At 37.2% G+C, this 14080-nt stretch overlaps 1 protein-coding gene across 7 annotated transcripts in view; it reads left to right on the top strand.

The window, feature by feature from the left end:
- LOC120304880 (lysosomal acid lipase/cholesteryl ester hydrolase-like) overlaps positions 1-14080 on the top strand; it is a 46623-nt gene that overhangs the window by 17251 nt on the left and 15292 nt on the right. For all 7 annotated transcript variants that reach the window (XM_039335922.1, XM_039335920.1, XM_039335924.1 and 4 more), the window contains exons 6-7: positions 6171-6307; positions 7251-7397. In XM_039335922.1, the coding sequence (XP_039191856.1) occupies positions 6171-6307; positions 7251-7397 (284 nt within the window). The remainder of the gene's footprint in view (positions 1-6170; positions 6308-7250; positions 7398-14080) is intronic.

A 14080-nucleotide genomic window follows, 5' to 3' on the forward strand; every position in this document is an offset into this window, starting at 1 on the left:
AAAGATAACAGACTGTTTCTAATTATTATTGAAATGGAGAAACCCTATTCTCAACTTGACTATAAACTCATATTGGAAAAAATTTATGAACCTACTGAGCAAATATGTTTGCAAATAAAAGAGTGTACTATAGTAATAAAAAACAGAAATTCTGCTTTGAACCTACAAACTGACCTCCAGATTCTATCTGAGCATTCTATAGACCAAAAAACAACAGAAGCGGAACCAACCAATATTAAAGAAGATTCTTCTTTACTTCATACGCAACCTAATGAGATCTCCAAGGAACAAAAAAGGACTGTAATTAAACCACTCACAATTTCAAAACCAACAGAAATGGATATACAAGCTCAACTAATCGAGAACTATGATAGCTTGGATAAGCAACTATTAACTACAAAGCTGGACATAACTGAGTGTGCTATTCAACAGATCCAAGTGTGGACACTTGACTCTTTAAAACAACAAGGGACTATTTACAAAGGAGTCAGATCTCTAAAACACAAAAGGGGACGCTTTTGCTTGACCCAAATGATACTACAAGGCACAAAAAGAGACTTGTTTATTGATATAGAGGCATTGCTATGGAAACCTGCCTGGCACAAAAAGAAAGCTAGAATAAGATTTAAGAGTGTGATTGAAGGCTCTATATAACGGGTTTAAAAGGCTTATTAGATATGGATTGATTTATGGTTTAAGATAGTTAAATAAGATGTTAGATTGAATAAAAATTAATTAAAGATTTGAATTTAATAAGAAGATGTTTGTTTGTGTATTAACATGTTTGTTGTGGATATAGTAATTTTGGGAGGGGGTTAAAGAAGTTTGATCTAGATATTGAGGGATTGATAGATCATAAAGTATAATAGAGTAGAAAAGTGTTTTTTTCTTTTCTTTTTTGAACTAATATTCTTATTAGAAATGATAGTTATTTTGTAATTGAAGAAGAATAAGAAAAAAGAAGAAATGATATTAATAAAAGATTATTGATGACAAGGAAAAAGGGAATGGAGAGACACCTGATGTGTTAATTATGTATTTATACTAGCAAAATGGAATATAGTAATTGAAATAGTAATGCTTAACACAGGATTTGGACTTATTTAGATGAAATGTTATTGATGATTGTTTTGATTGACTTAGTTGTATTGAAATACATTAATTTGAATATAATATATTATCAGAGGGAATAGAAAGGAGGTTTCTAATGATTTAATCTGAACTATATAAGTATGACTTTGCTTTTGGACAATTGATTACCCTGCCACCACATTGATTCTTAAGCGTTTGTAAAATGAAAAAACATAAAACTTGTGTGTGTGTTTTTTTTAAAAGTAACTTATGAAGTTGAGCAGGCGTAAGGAGACATAACCAGATTCAGGAGCTTCCTGGAGTTTTCTTCAAAATTCTTTCTAGGACAATAAAACTTCTTGACCGGAAAAAGGACAAGTGCCAAATTGGCATGGACTCTACTAAGTTCCTGGGATTCCAGATAGATGCTGCTGGGATCCATCCATCTGAGGCTAAGCTCAAAGCCATTCAGCAAGCCCCCAGACCTAAATCTAAGGGGGAGCTATAGGCATTCTTAGGACTATTAAACTTTTATCACTCATTTTTCCCAAACAAAGCAGCATTGGCAGAGCCATTCCACCATCTGCTAGACAACAAAAGCACCTTGGGTGTGGACAAACAATCACAACAAGGCATTCAGAGCAGTAAATCACTGCTATCTTCGAGCTCCATGTTAGCTCACTTTAACGAGAATCTGCCAGTGACATTAGCATGTGATGCCTCGCCTTATGGCATTGGAGCAGTGTTAAGTCATCGAATGCCATATGGTCATGAAGCCCCTATTGCTTACTACTACCCTATGACATCTCCAGCTGAGAGGAACTATGCTCAAATTGACAAAGAAGCTCTCGCTATTGTTGCAGGGATTAAAACATTCCATGACTTCTTATACGGGCAACCATTTATAGTTTTTACAGATCACAAGTCACTGCTTGGCCTTTTCATGGCTGACAAGCAGATTCCGCAGATCCTGTCACCAAGGATGCTGCATTGGTCAATCTTTATGGCTGCCTGTTAATACAAGCTAGTACATAAGCCTGGCAAGGAAATGGGCCATGCTGATGCACTCAGCCGAGTACCCCTGCCACAAACAGATCCAGATCCAGCCCCTACACCTTGCATCCTGGCAATCCAGGATCTTCCAGAGACACCCTTACATGTGGGAGATGTGGCCGCTGAAACTGCCACTAACAGAACACTCAGCCGTGTTCTCAACTGGGTGTTGAAGGGATGGCCAGAAAACAGACCAGGTCCAGAGTTTCAACAGTATACTTGCAGAAAATATCAGCTGTCAGCCCACAAGGGTTGCATGCTGTGGGGAAACAGAGTAATTGTCCCACCCAATTTGCAAGCCAGAATGTTAGAATCCCTGCATGAGGGACATCCAGGTATCGTAAGAATGAAAGCACTTGCAAGAAGTTACTTGTGGTGGCCTGGTCTGGACAACGACATTGAGGCTCAAGTAAGAAGCTGCCAGGTCTGCCAAGAGACCTGTCCAGAAATGCCACAGGCACTTGTGCACTGCTGGGAGACCATGGTCTTGCGTGCACATTGACTTTACAGGTCCATTTCAGGGACAGGTATTCCTCATTGTTGTGGACAGTTATTCAAAATGGTTAGAGGTAGTACCTGTCCAATCTATGACTACTGCCAGGGTCATCCAAGAACTGCACCGGCTATTTGCCACACATGGACTACCGAACGTTATTGTGTCTGACAACGTGGCACAATTAACAGCAGCAGAATTCTAGTCATTCCTTAATGCTAATATGATTAGACACACCACTTCGGCTCCGTTCCATCTAGCTTCTAATGGCCAGGCTGAATGGATGGTAAGGTCCACTAAAGACTCCCTTAAAAGACTGACTAAGGGAGACTGGAATCATCGCCTGGCAAACTTTCTTCTATGCCAGCACACAACTCCAAGCACAATGGGTTGCAGCCCAGCTGAGCTAAGTGGGGATGGCGGCTCACAATGAAGCTAGACCGCCTCCACCCTGACAGGATAGCTGCTGAAATAGTGCAACCCAAGCCTCCCCAGAATTTACAGTTGGGTGAGCATGTTTGGGCTAGGAACTATGGACAGGAGGTACCTTGGGTGGCTGCTACAGTTACAAAAGTGTCAGGACCACTATCATATGAGGTGGCTCTGGATGATGGTCGTGGGATCTGATGCCATATAGACCAGGTGCAATTTTAGTTGTTAAGGTTAATGTTATACAATGATATTATAGTCATATATATTGATTTATAGTTAGAAGTATTTTATATATATTCTTTATGCAAAAGTGGAGAAATATTATTTAAGTTATAAAAATGACAAGTACTGTAACTACAACTAAAGTTAGCAAAAAAAAAAAAAACAGTTACAAATCCCACAAATATGGCCTCTCCTTCAGGCCAAAGAATCATGTTGGGGAAAGAAAAAGAAAAAGTAGAATTGGCAATGAACCCACAGAGTTTGCAGATAACACTACAAACGATTCAAGAAACAATGATGATGACCCAAGAGGCAATAGCAAATAATCATGAAGAAATGAAAATACATCATAAAGAAATTAAGAATGATATTGGAAAAATGAGAGATGAAATTAAAAATATGAATGATAAGATATGTAATATACAACAAACAATGATGGAAAATGAGCAAAGAATTCAAAAAGTTGAAACAAAAATGGAGCTTGTTGATAGTAAAATAGAAGGGATGATACAGAAATCTGATCAAGCAAATAGGGAGTTGACTGAATCTATTGCTTTTCTGGAAATGAACAAAGCTTCGTTTTGTTTAAGATTTCAAAATATTGTTGAGGAAAAGGAGGAAGATTTGGGAGAAAAGATGGCAGAGATTTTGGCGGTGATTTTAGGCAAAGAAAAATTGGAAGTAAAAAGAGACATGGATGAAACATATAGAGTATACACAAATTATGCACGAAGGCATAGATTGGCGAGAGAGGTTCATATAAGGTTTACTAGAAGATCAATAAGGGATGAAATATATAAAAAACCAAGAGATGATTCAATAATGTATAAGGGTAAAGAAATAATTGTATTAAAACAAATACCACGTAGTATACGAAATCAGAGACGAGAATACCAATTTTTAACGACTCAATTAATTAAATATAAAGTCAAGTTTCGTTGGTTAATACCTGAAGGCATACTTTTAACTTGGCAGGAGAAAAAATACAAGATAGATACACTTGAGAAAGCACAGGACTTTTATGAGAGTTACTTTTCACAAGGAATAGAACAAGAAAGTAGGGAAGAGCCGGAGAGTAAAAGTTATGATGAAGATCTATTAGAGAAAGTTGATTGAGAGCGAGAAATACAAAAGTTGCAAGAAAGAGAAAGGTTAGAAAGAGAAGCAAAAGGAAGACTTATAGAGACAAGAAGTATAAAACAAAATAAAAACAAAAAAATAGATCAAGTCAAAAATGGGAGATGTAATTAAGCTCTTTTCTATAAATATTAATGGATTAAATATATCAAGAAAAAGAATTTAGACGTTTAACAATTTAAGGAAATTGGATGTAGATGTGATGTATCTTTAGGAAGTTTACATAAAATAGGATTATAGAAAATTACTAGCGAAAGTAAAATTTAGAAACATTATACACAATATTAGTATAAAACAAGAAAGGAGGAATTATTATATATGTCAAAGAAAAATAAAATTAAATAAATATACTTGGATGAAAAGGGGTGAATTTTAATGTTGGAAATAGTGTTAGAGTAAAAACAGTATATGCACTAAATAATATGAGAATATTTGTATGATCACGATGCTTAGATGGAATTCCGGTCGAGTCTTATAAAAAATATGAGTGTTACTACAATGAATAATGTTGGATTCCTAGTAAGTAGTAGAATATGAAAGAAGGAAAATGTAAATAAGAAACAATGGGGCAATAAGGACAAATATTTCAAAGAAGAAAGAGGGGGGAAATGTAAAGAATAGAAGAGTACTGTTACAAACTGCTGTTAACAAAAAAGGATATATTACGTCTGTATGTGTGTAACGTTTGTTGTGTTTTGTTTTGTTTGTTGGTCTAAAATAATAAATAAATAAATAAATAAATAAATAAAAAGAATTAGACTCTATTCAAGAGAGTCTATTCTATTGGCTTTCAAAAGCCAATAGAATAAAAGGGAGTAGCACAGCTAAGGAAAAGGGGGAAAAAATGGCGGACTGTGTTGTTTGGCGACCCCTGTGAAATGGTCGTTTGACCCCAAATGGGGTCCCGACCCACAGGTTGAGAACCACTGAGCTAGACCTAACCTCCTCTTTCCCTAGCATTGTGCAATAGTCTATATCTAATTCTCATTTTTTTCGCCTGCCATATGAACTTTGAAATATCCCTCTGCCATTGTTTAAATGGAATATCAATTGTGAGTATTAGTAGTGTTTGAAATAGGAAAACCATCTTTGGTAAAACATTTATCTGCAAAACATATTACAATCTCCTTATCAATTAAAATTTTAATGTGTTACCAACCCATTTTGTTTGTTGAGATGTTCTACAACTGCCTTGCTCAGTGATGCAGTTAAAGCATTGTTTTCTCAAAATAGTCATTTTAAGATCTTCAGTGAGATATGATAGTCTGATCTGGGTGAAAGCTGGAAGGGTAACAGAGTTTTGTGAATATAATTGTGGATATTTGGAGTCTTTAGTTTTTGAAATAAAATTCTCCATGTATATTTTGTATTTGCAAAATAATAAGATTCCTACAGGCAACTTTATTTCCTGGAATAGTCAAAGTGGTCACATAGTCACATGTTCATTTCTAGTAGTTTTATGGGAAAGAAAGACTCTGTCTGAGTATCCAGCCTTAACACATGCTACTTTGAATAAAATAGATCCCCCAGCTAGTCATGAAGGTTGCATGACTCCTCCTGCCCTTCAGCCCGTGACTTTTTAAGTGAATTTTAAAGAATCTTGCTTCCTTCACGGGAAACAAAGAGAATCTTTAAAATGGAGAACAGGATTCAGCCCAAAGCTTAAAACTCAACAGAAATAAAAGTTGTAATGGTCCAGACAGGGGTGGAAACATTGGTCATCACATAGTTTTAAAGCAGAATTCTTCCTCTCTTTTTTTAGGATTAATTGCCTTTTCACTTCTGCCCCAGCTAGCACAAAAAGTGAAGCTCTTTCTGTGTTTTACTCCTGCTTACACATTGAGGGGTATCACAGGGCTTCCCAAAGCACTGGGAAAAATTCCTCCTGGACTAAGAAAAGTAAGTGTATCTCTTGCTTTTATTAGTGTATTAAACTAATTAAAAAAGTTTTGAAAGAGCACACTCTCTTTTATTCAGTTTTCTGGAAAAATGTATTAGGATGCTTTGTGCATTCAGTGAGATTTATTTATCAGTAATTTTAACACAACCAATTTTTAGTAGAAAAATAGATTAATTCTAACTCATTTTTAAATTACCTTTAAAGGTTTTCTTACCACTTAAATATTGTTAAGAGGTTTAAATGTGCTTGATTTTCAGTTTTAGTTGATACTGCCTGGATATTTTAGAACAGACCTGGGCATTTTATGGCTGGTGGGCCATATCTGGTCCTTTCACTGTCCGTGTCTGGCTTGAGGAGGGGGCAGTAGCATTCAGGAGGTTGGACACTGAAGACATTTTTAGATGTAGTATTTGTATTTAACATACAGGTAGTCCTTAAAGAATGACTATAATGGAGCCCAGAATTTGCATTGTAAGTCATGATGATTGTAAATCAATGTACCCATGTGACTGGACCTAATTTTATTACTTTTTTTGTGGTGGTCATTAAGCAAAAAACACAATCATTAAGAGAACACCAAGTTAAGTGGTGAATCCACATTTTCCTATGAATGCTTTTTGCTGGAAACCATCCCCAAAAGCCAGAAACAGTCAAAACAACAGTGTAAATCATGGTCAGGTTGGTGAGCCGGTTTCTAAGTGCCCAAAATTGGTCATGTGATTGTGAATACGTGTGCAGCCATCAAAACTGAAAACAGAATTGGATCTTAAGTAGTTTTTGGGAGGTCATAAGTTTGAATGGTCTCCATGCGACTGGTCATTAAGCAAGGACTATCTGTATATATGTGAATGTACATAGAATTATAATCACAGACACACAATGCATAATTGGGCAGGCAGGCAAAGGAGGAACACTAAATATTTATGCATTTTTATTTTACAGCTAATATGGGGCAAGAAAGAATATTATCTTTTAAGTAACAGATTAAAAGCTTTCATGGCCTATGGATGTAGCTATGCCGTGTTCGATAAGCTTTGCCTTCAAGTTATCTTCTTTATGGGAGGATATAATGCAAAAAACCTAAATACAGTAAGTAAGGTTTACTTTTATTGTAATTTCTATGAGGAGGTGGGAAAGGAAGAAGAAGAAAAAAAGCAGCTTAAGTCATCCAAGCAACAATGTAGTATCTCACACTTGTTTTTCTTTTGTTACTCTAGGACACATTTTTATCTATATTTGTACAATATACTTTGAACAGCCTCTCTCCTCAATAATTAGACTATAGAATCCTGAAATAGTTGTTTTGTCAACTGAACAAACACAGAGTAAAAACTGACTCTTAGAAATCTGCTCTGAATTTGTGTCTGTAGCACCAAAACTGTGCAAATAGAGTAATTACAACTAAATATGAAATTATATTGTTGATTGATATTTGGGGATGAAAAAGTCAAAAGGATTCTTACAGGAGGACAGGAAAGCCTGCTCCCACAATATTAGTAGATATTTTTAGAGTCAATATTTGAAATTCCCATTTTATTTACTAAGAGTTTTCAATGAAGCTGTGCAATAGCTTGGGGTAAAAAAAAGCTACTGAATTAAACCATGAGGTTTCATTGCTGCAGGTGAACTTGATCCTGGGTTCCTTCAGGCTAACGTCTAGCCTAGTTTTTGCTTCCATTATATCCTGTAAAAAAAAAGTCAGGTGATCAAAGGTGATCAATTCTACATCATATGCAAGACATATAAACAAGCAACAAGATTTTCATCATTCAGTGGCAGCCACCATCTTGACTTTGTAAACTTTATATTCCTTCCCTCTCACCCCCCTCCTTTTTTTTGGTCATCACTTAAATCAGGGATGTCAAACTCGCAATTTGACTTAAATCTTGTAGGTCTGTGCTGCCAAATTTCCATCACAAATTACTTGGATGGTTCATTTCTTTTCACTTTTTTCTTTCTTTAAAATAATGTGTATCTAAAATATGTAAGGACCCACTTCAATCTCACATCTTAAGAAAGCAGAACTCTTGGAAACAATTTCTTCCAACAGGAACTTTTATTAAGAGTAGTTGATAGCAGGCATAATAGCCAAAATCTGAGGGATTTATTTACAGATTGATACTTTAAAGTGTCCCTAAGCAAACCCCACCCCACAGTTCATCCGGATGGTTCAGACCAGCCAATCCCCAGGTGTTAAGTCCATTGTGGGAAAGGGGAGATAACATCGGTCCAGCTCTGGTTGTAGCATGATGTTCAACAGCTCTTTGCACCTCCTTTTGAGATCGGAGAAATAAGCCAGGCTCTGGAGGTTTGTATTCCCCCCTTTTTCCTAGATGCTAGGTTAGGAAGAAGAAAGTTCATAGAGATGTATGCAGGAGGCAATTTGTTACATGGTAATGGGCAGCAGACACAGAGGCAATAAACAAAAGGTTACATTGTAGTGAATAGAGGAAGTGAAAGTAATAACCTCGCAGGCATATCTCCCCTCCCCCTTGGGACTATGGCAGAACTCAGGGGAAGGTGAGATTTGGTTTTAATCAGAGGAGATAGATAGAAATGAAATATAAATGGGTTTGACATCCTTCCCCCCTTAAAAATAAGAGAGATCCACCTCTAGAGAAAACAAAACAGCTATAGAGGTTAGTCTGGTTTGTTGGGATATTTTGTATGAAACTTCTTTAGTAGTTTTGATGCTCTGACATGAATGGACCCAACTCGTTTTGTGAGGAGGGAAGGTGTTTCCATGCTACTAGGTATTGAGTTGCCCTGTGATACTTCCTAGAATCTAGGATTTCTTTTATCTCGAAGTGTTGTTCTCCTTCAACCATGATTGGGGGGGGGAATTTTTGGCTGTAAGGGCGACCATTATTCTCTTTTCAGCAAGCTGCAGTGAAAAATTGGGTGTATTTATCTGAGGTTTTTGGGTAGTTCTAATTCTGCTGTTACTGGGTTTATGATTCTTTTAATTGGAAAAGGTCCTATATATTTTGGGCCAAGTTTTTTACAGGGCTGTAGGGATTTTAGGTATTTTGTAGACAAATATTAAAAACATCTTTCAGTGATTCGCTTAATATGTCTTGTAAATTTTTATAAAGCTCCACCGGGAGCCCATCTGGGCCCGATGTTTTCCCATTTTTTTTGTCGTTTTATAGCCTCTGATATCTCCATCATTGCTATTCTTTCTTATAACATAGTTTTAAATGTCTCTGAAATTTTTGGCAGTTTACTTTCTTCTAAGTATTGAGCAGTTCTCTCTCTTGAAATGTCCTCTTTATCATACAGTTCCTTATAGTATTCCTTAATTATCTTTTTTATTTCTTCATTTTTGAATTGTAAACAACATTTCCCATCTACTAAGTTATGTATTATTTTCTTCTCTTTCTGTTTTTTAAGTTTGTAGGCTAGCCATCTTCCTGGCTTATTGGCATTTTCCAAAAAGTTTTGTTTTGCTCTCTTTATCTGTTCCCCAATTTTTCTGAGTCCAGCAAATTTAGCTTGTGTTTTATTATTTCCATTTCTCTTTTCAAAGTCTTTTACTGTGGGGTTTTTTTGTAATTCTATTTCTAACTTTCCAAATTTTGTTTTTAATAGTGAATATTGCTGTCTTCTCTGTTTATTTTTCTTTGCCATATACATTATAACTATGCCTCTAAAAAATGCTTTGGCTGTGTCCCATAGGTTTTGTAATGAAGTGTCTTCTTCTTTATTTTCTTTAAAGAAGAATTCCATTTCTTTTTTTGCTAACTCTATAAATTCTTTGTCTTTTAGTATAGATTGATTTAAGGTCCATCTTGTTTTTGTTTTGTTTTTTGTATTCCTTTCCATGTCACTTTTAGAGGATTATGGTCTGCCCATATACCTATTTCTATCTCAATTTCCTGTATATCTATCCTCAATTCAGAAGTCATCCAAATCATATCAATTCTTGACCAGGATTTATGGCTATTTGAGTAAAAAGTACATTATCAGTTTTGTGGATTAATTTCTCTCCAGGCATCTTGTATTCCAATTTCCTCTGCCATATCAAAAAATATCTTAGGTAATCTTCTTCTTACGGGTTTTCCTGTTTTGTTGTTTTGTCATCCATTGTTCCATCTACTATCACATTGAAATCCCCTATTAAACAAATATTTTGGTGTTCCATTTCTATTAGTTTCCTGTGTAAGCTTTGATAAAATTGTTCTTCATTGTTATTTGGAGCATAGCTTGCCACTAACAATATTTGTTTTTGATGTAGATATATTTCAACCATTACAATTCTTCCTTCTTCATCTGAGTACACTAATTTAGAGTCTATTGCCTCTTTAACATATAAGGCAACCCCTCTTTTTTTGTTGTGCTGATGTGTAATAAAGCTTCCCAATTTTTGGGTATTCCAATAGTTTATAATGTTGTTTTTTAATGTGTGTCTCTTGTAAACAAATTATATCTGTATTTAACTTCTGGAGTTTCCTAAAAAAATTATTTCTTTTTGATAGTCCATTACATTTAACGAAAAAAATCCATTTTTTTCTCCATTTCCATTTCCGTTATTTATCTTTCGGTCTAGTTGATCTTGTATTCCTTTGTTCTCTGACAATTCCTTCCCCTTCACCCTTTTGCTCATCTTTCTCCTTCTGTTGTTCTACTTGGGCCATCTCCTTGGGCCATCTCCCGTTTGCTTATCCCCTTGTTGTTGGTGCAGTCCTTCATCCAAAGTTGCTCTGTTTCTTACTTCGAAGTCCTCTGCTTTCCAAATTGAATCCAGTCGATATCTTGTATTGTTCCAGTTTATTAAAATGCCTTCCGGCATTAGCCATCTGAAATTTGTGCCTTTGGCAATCAACTTCGTAGTTAAAAAATGGTAGTGTCTCCGAGTATCCCTTAGGTATCTGCTTTAGGACCACAATTTCTTTATTTTTGTATTGTAATGGTTCTTCTCTCACTTTTCTCAGTACTTCATCTCTTGTTGTTTTCTTGATGAATCTCACCTGTACTTCTCTTGGTAGTCTATTTTTTCTTGCATAGCTCGAATTCATGCATAATGTCTGATCTATCTCATTTTGCATATCTACTCTGTCTGCATTTAAGACCTCCGCCAGTAACTCAGTGATCACAATTTCTATGTTTTCTTCTCTATCTTCAGGAATATTTTGGAATCTGAAATAATGTTCCGCTTTTCCCATTTCTACCATTGCCATAGCCTGCTCTAGTTCTTGATTTGTTTGTTCTAATTCTTCATTTTTTTGCAATAATATTTCCACCTTTTTATCAATGTCCTCGGTTTTATTTTCCATTTCCTGGATTTTCTGTTCATTTTTAATAATTTTTTGATTTTGAGATTCAAATTGTGCTTTTATATTCAGAATTTCTTCACTTACTTTCTCCAGTTTACTTTGTGTTTCTTCATGATTTCTCTGTGTTACTTCCTGACTTTTTTGCATCATCTCTTGAATCAGTTTTAATGAAGCCTGCATTTCATCTTGAGCAGTGCTTGCTTTCTCATGTTGCAACATTGTCCCAAAAGAACTCTGAGTTGTTGGACTAGCTTTTCCAACAGAGGGCACAGAAGAGGTTTTCTTTGCGAGTCTGGTAATATTTTATGTACTCATTTTTGTGGCTCACAGGCTTAGACCAGTATCCAAAGTGTAAACAGGAGCCAGCTGTTGTAAGGCAAGTCCACCCCCTCCAGTCACGTCTTAAATCTAAAATATTCTCTTTCTCCATATAGTGTCTATTTAGTTTTAGCCAGCATCAACAAGTATAGCTATAAACAGTCTTTTCACTTGTAATCTCAAACCAAGACATGGTTTTGTTCAGAAGTTACTGTCAAGGTCATTTGTAATAGAAGCACTTCTTACTCTTTTTTTTTTCTTGGTACTGTCATTTCTTTTTTCACCATTAGATGTCCTCCTCGGCTTATTTATCAGTCTCTGATATTTTGAAACAGCTTCCCCCTTCATTATAATTAATCTTGCCACTTTTAAATAGCCTCTCTGGGGTTGTTTACTCTCTCAGCTTCTTCCCATCAGGGTCTCAACATTTTCAACCACAAGGAGAAAGAAAAGACTTCAGCTCACCCAGACTCCACTCGTTGTTGAAGATCAGCTGTTTTGCATAGCTTCCCTTCTGGCTGGAGACAACTTGGGCTGCCTTGGCTCTCCTGGCAGCCTTTCTTCCGCCCCTTTAGAGGAGGCTCCAGTCCGCTCAGATCAGTTGCCACCAGATCCAAGCTCCTGAAGTATCCCTCTTTCTTTGTTGCCCCTCCAGGGCAACTTTCCATCCCTTTAAGGGATGCTGGGCGAAGCGAAACCAGACTGAGAATCAGGAACTTCAGCTTCTTCCATCTATTTCATTCTCTACCAAACAGGAAGGACTTTTTGAGGTCCATTTCAATGCCCTGTGGGGATATGCAATAACCCAGGTAGTCTATTCTTTCTTGGTGGATTCGCATTTCGAAGTTTCTTTAAAACCACTCTGACTAGGTTGACATGTTCCTCTTTGGATTCAGTGAAAATAAGGATGTCGTCTAGATAAACCAGGACCCCCTTATATAGGTGCTTCCTTAGTACCTGATTGATTAATTGCATAAATACTGTGGGGGCCCCTTGTAGTCCAAACGGCAAAACTTTGAATTGGTAGCACCCCATTGAGCAATTAAATGTGTTTTTACATTCATCCCCTTCCTTAATCCTAACGCAGTAATAGGCTTCCTTTAGGTCTAGTTTAGTGAAAATTCTTTCTTTCGAGAGGTGGGATAACATGTCCTTCATGAAGGGTAGGGGGTATAGGTTACTTTCACTGATTGCATTCAGGGCGCGGTAATCCACGCATAAGCGCAAAGTGCCATCCTTCTTCTCTCTAAAGAGGACAAGGGTGGCTACCTTAGGCTTGGCAGGTTCGATAAACCCTCTTTCTAGATTTTTATTTAGAATCTTTCCATTTCCTCCTCCTCCTTAGGGCTCATAGAGTATAGTCTGGGCTTCGGGAGTTTTGACCGGTGCTTGAATTTTATGGCACAATCTGTGGGTCGCTGAGGGGGAAGCTCATCCACCTGCTCCTCACTGAAAACTTCAGCAAGGTCTCAGTATTCTTCTGGTATTTCGGATAGCCCCTTTTCCTCTCCCACTGATGCTTTCTCCATTCCTAGGTTTGGTAGGGCTCCTTGGGGTTTTAAGTTTGCATGATCCCCCTTTGGGAAATTGAGTTCTGCCATTCTCCAATTTACCAAGGAGTTCCATTTCTTTAATCATTCCAGCCCTAGGATCACTGGGCATTCCATTCTGGGGTCACTACAAATGTTATGTCTTCCTCATGGTTCCCCAGGGATAGGTGGACTGGTAAAATGGCTAGGGTAGCTGGCACACACCCCCACTAGGGACCCATCTAACTGGCCAAATGAGATTGGCTGTTTTAACCTCCTCACCAGAAAGCCCAAGTTCCCCACTAGTGTTGGGCTAATGAGGCAGCGGGTGCACTAGAGTCTATTAGGGCTTTCACTTTGACAGCTTCAGGCATGGAGGGAGCTAATATAGTCACTGTCTTGAGGATGGGTGTGATGGGTCCACTTACCAGGGGTTTGCCCTCTGAGCTGTCATCTGAAGTGTCCACTGTCCCTGAAGTGTAGGCCGGAGTTCCGTCCTCACGTTTGGCAGGGATTGGAGACTCCACAGCCTCTATTGCCCTCATGGTGGGTTCTTTTGGCTTGGCTGGGGACTTCCCTGATTTCCTGGCCGGTGATCAGTCTGGGTTGCACTGAGGGGCATTTGGGCAGCATTCTATGGCATGATGAC

This window comes from Crotalus tigris, unplaced genomic scaffold, assembly GCF_016545835.1.
Source record: "Crotalus tigris isolate CLP2741 ecotype Arizona unplaced genomic scaffold, ASM1654583v1 scf7180000017663.5292952, whole genome shotgun sequence".
NCBI lineage: Eukaryota > Metazoa > Chordata > Lepidosauria > Squamata > Viperidae > Crotalus > Crotalus tigris.